This window comes from Myotis davidii, unplaced genomic scaffold (assembly GCF_000327345.1).
Source record: "Myotis davidii unplaced genomic scaffold, ASM32734v1 scaffold43, whole genome shotgun sequence".
Lineage (NCBI taxonomy): Eukaryota > Metazoa > Chordata > Mammalia > Chiroptera > Vespertilionidae > Myotis > Myotis davidii.
In genome coordinates this window covers 56,814-57,649 of record NW_006294590.1, presented here as the reverse complement: position 1 = coordinate 57,649, position 836 = coordinate 56,814, and the positions used below count along the sequence as shown (strand labels likewise).

Genomic DNA, 836 nt, shown 5'->3' with positions numbered 1-836 from the left:
GGCGGGCGGGGAGGCCTTGGCCACGGCCAACCCTCGTCTGGCTGCGTGGCCTCTGCCACCACCACTCCCGGGAGCCAGGGAGCTGGGCACCTCGCGCACTGGTCCTCACAGCAGGTGTGACCCTGAGGTCCCGCGGTGCTCCACATCTACCCCAGCCACACACCTCGCTGGAGCCACCTGGGCCCCTCTGCCAGCAGCCTCGAAGCAACCCCCCCACACACGCCCGGGACCCCCCGCTTCCCGGGAGGCGGCGGCGGGAAGAGAGGAAAAGCTGGCCGCTCACCGTCTGGTTGTCCTCGTACAGCTTCAGGTCGTAGCCGCTAAGCTCCACGCAGAAGATGATGGCCGTGACCCCCTCGAAGCAGTGGATCCACTTTTTGCGCTCGGACCGCTGCCCGCCCACGTCCACCATCTTGAAGGTGAGCTCCTTGAAGGTGAACTTGTTCTCCACGATGCCCGTGGTCATGTCCCGGGAGCGCAGGATGTCCTCCACGGTGGGGATGTAGTCGGGCGCGGCGATGCGCTCCAGGTCGTTCAGGTAGTAGGCCGCGTTGTCCTCCAGGTGGTACTCGTTGGAGCGGCCGAAGCAGGTCTGCGCGCCGGGGTCGGCCCACAGCCGCCGCATGCTGTGGATGATCTTCATCTGCTTGACGATGGTGCTCTTGCCCGAGTTGCTGGTGCCCAGCAGGAGCAGCTTGATCTCGCGCCGCTGCCGCTGGCTCTCCGAGCGCAGGTGCCGGTCGATGCGCCGGGACCGACGTGCCGCCTCTTTCTCCTCCGAGCTTTGCCGACATCCCATGGTCTGGCAGCGGCGGCGGCGCGGGCAGGAGCGGGCA

General features: G+C 67.6%; 1 protein-coding gene across 1 annotated transcript in view; it reads right to left on the bottom strand.

Annotated features, from left to right (window-relative positions):
* Nucleotides 1-829, bottom strand: part of GNAZ (guanine nucleotide binding protein (G protein), alpha z polypeptide) — a 33,433-nt gene extending 32,604 nt beyond the window's left edge. The window contains exon 1 of the mRNA XM_015567212.1: nucleotides 8-829. Coding sequence (XP_015422698.1) covers nucleotides 8-799 — 792 coding nt within the window. The 5' untranslated portion in view covers nucleotides 800-829. The remainder of the gene's footprint in view (nucleotides 1-7) is intronic.
* Nucleotides 830-836: the final 7 nt, after the last annotated feature.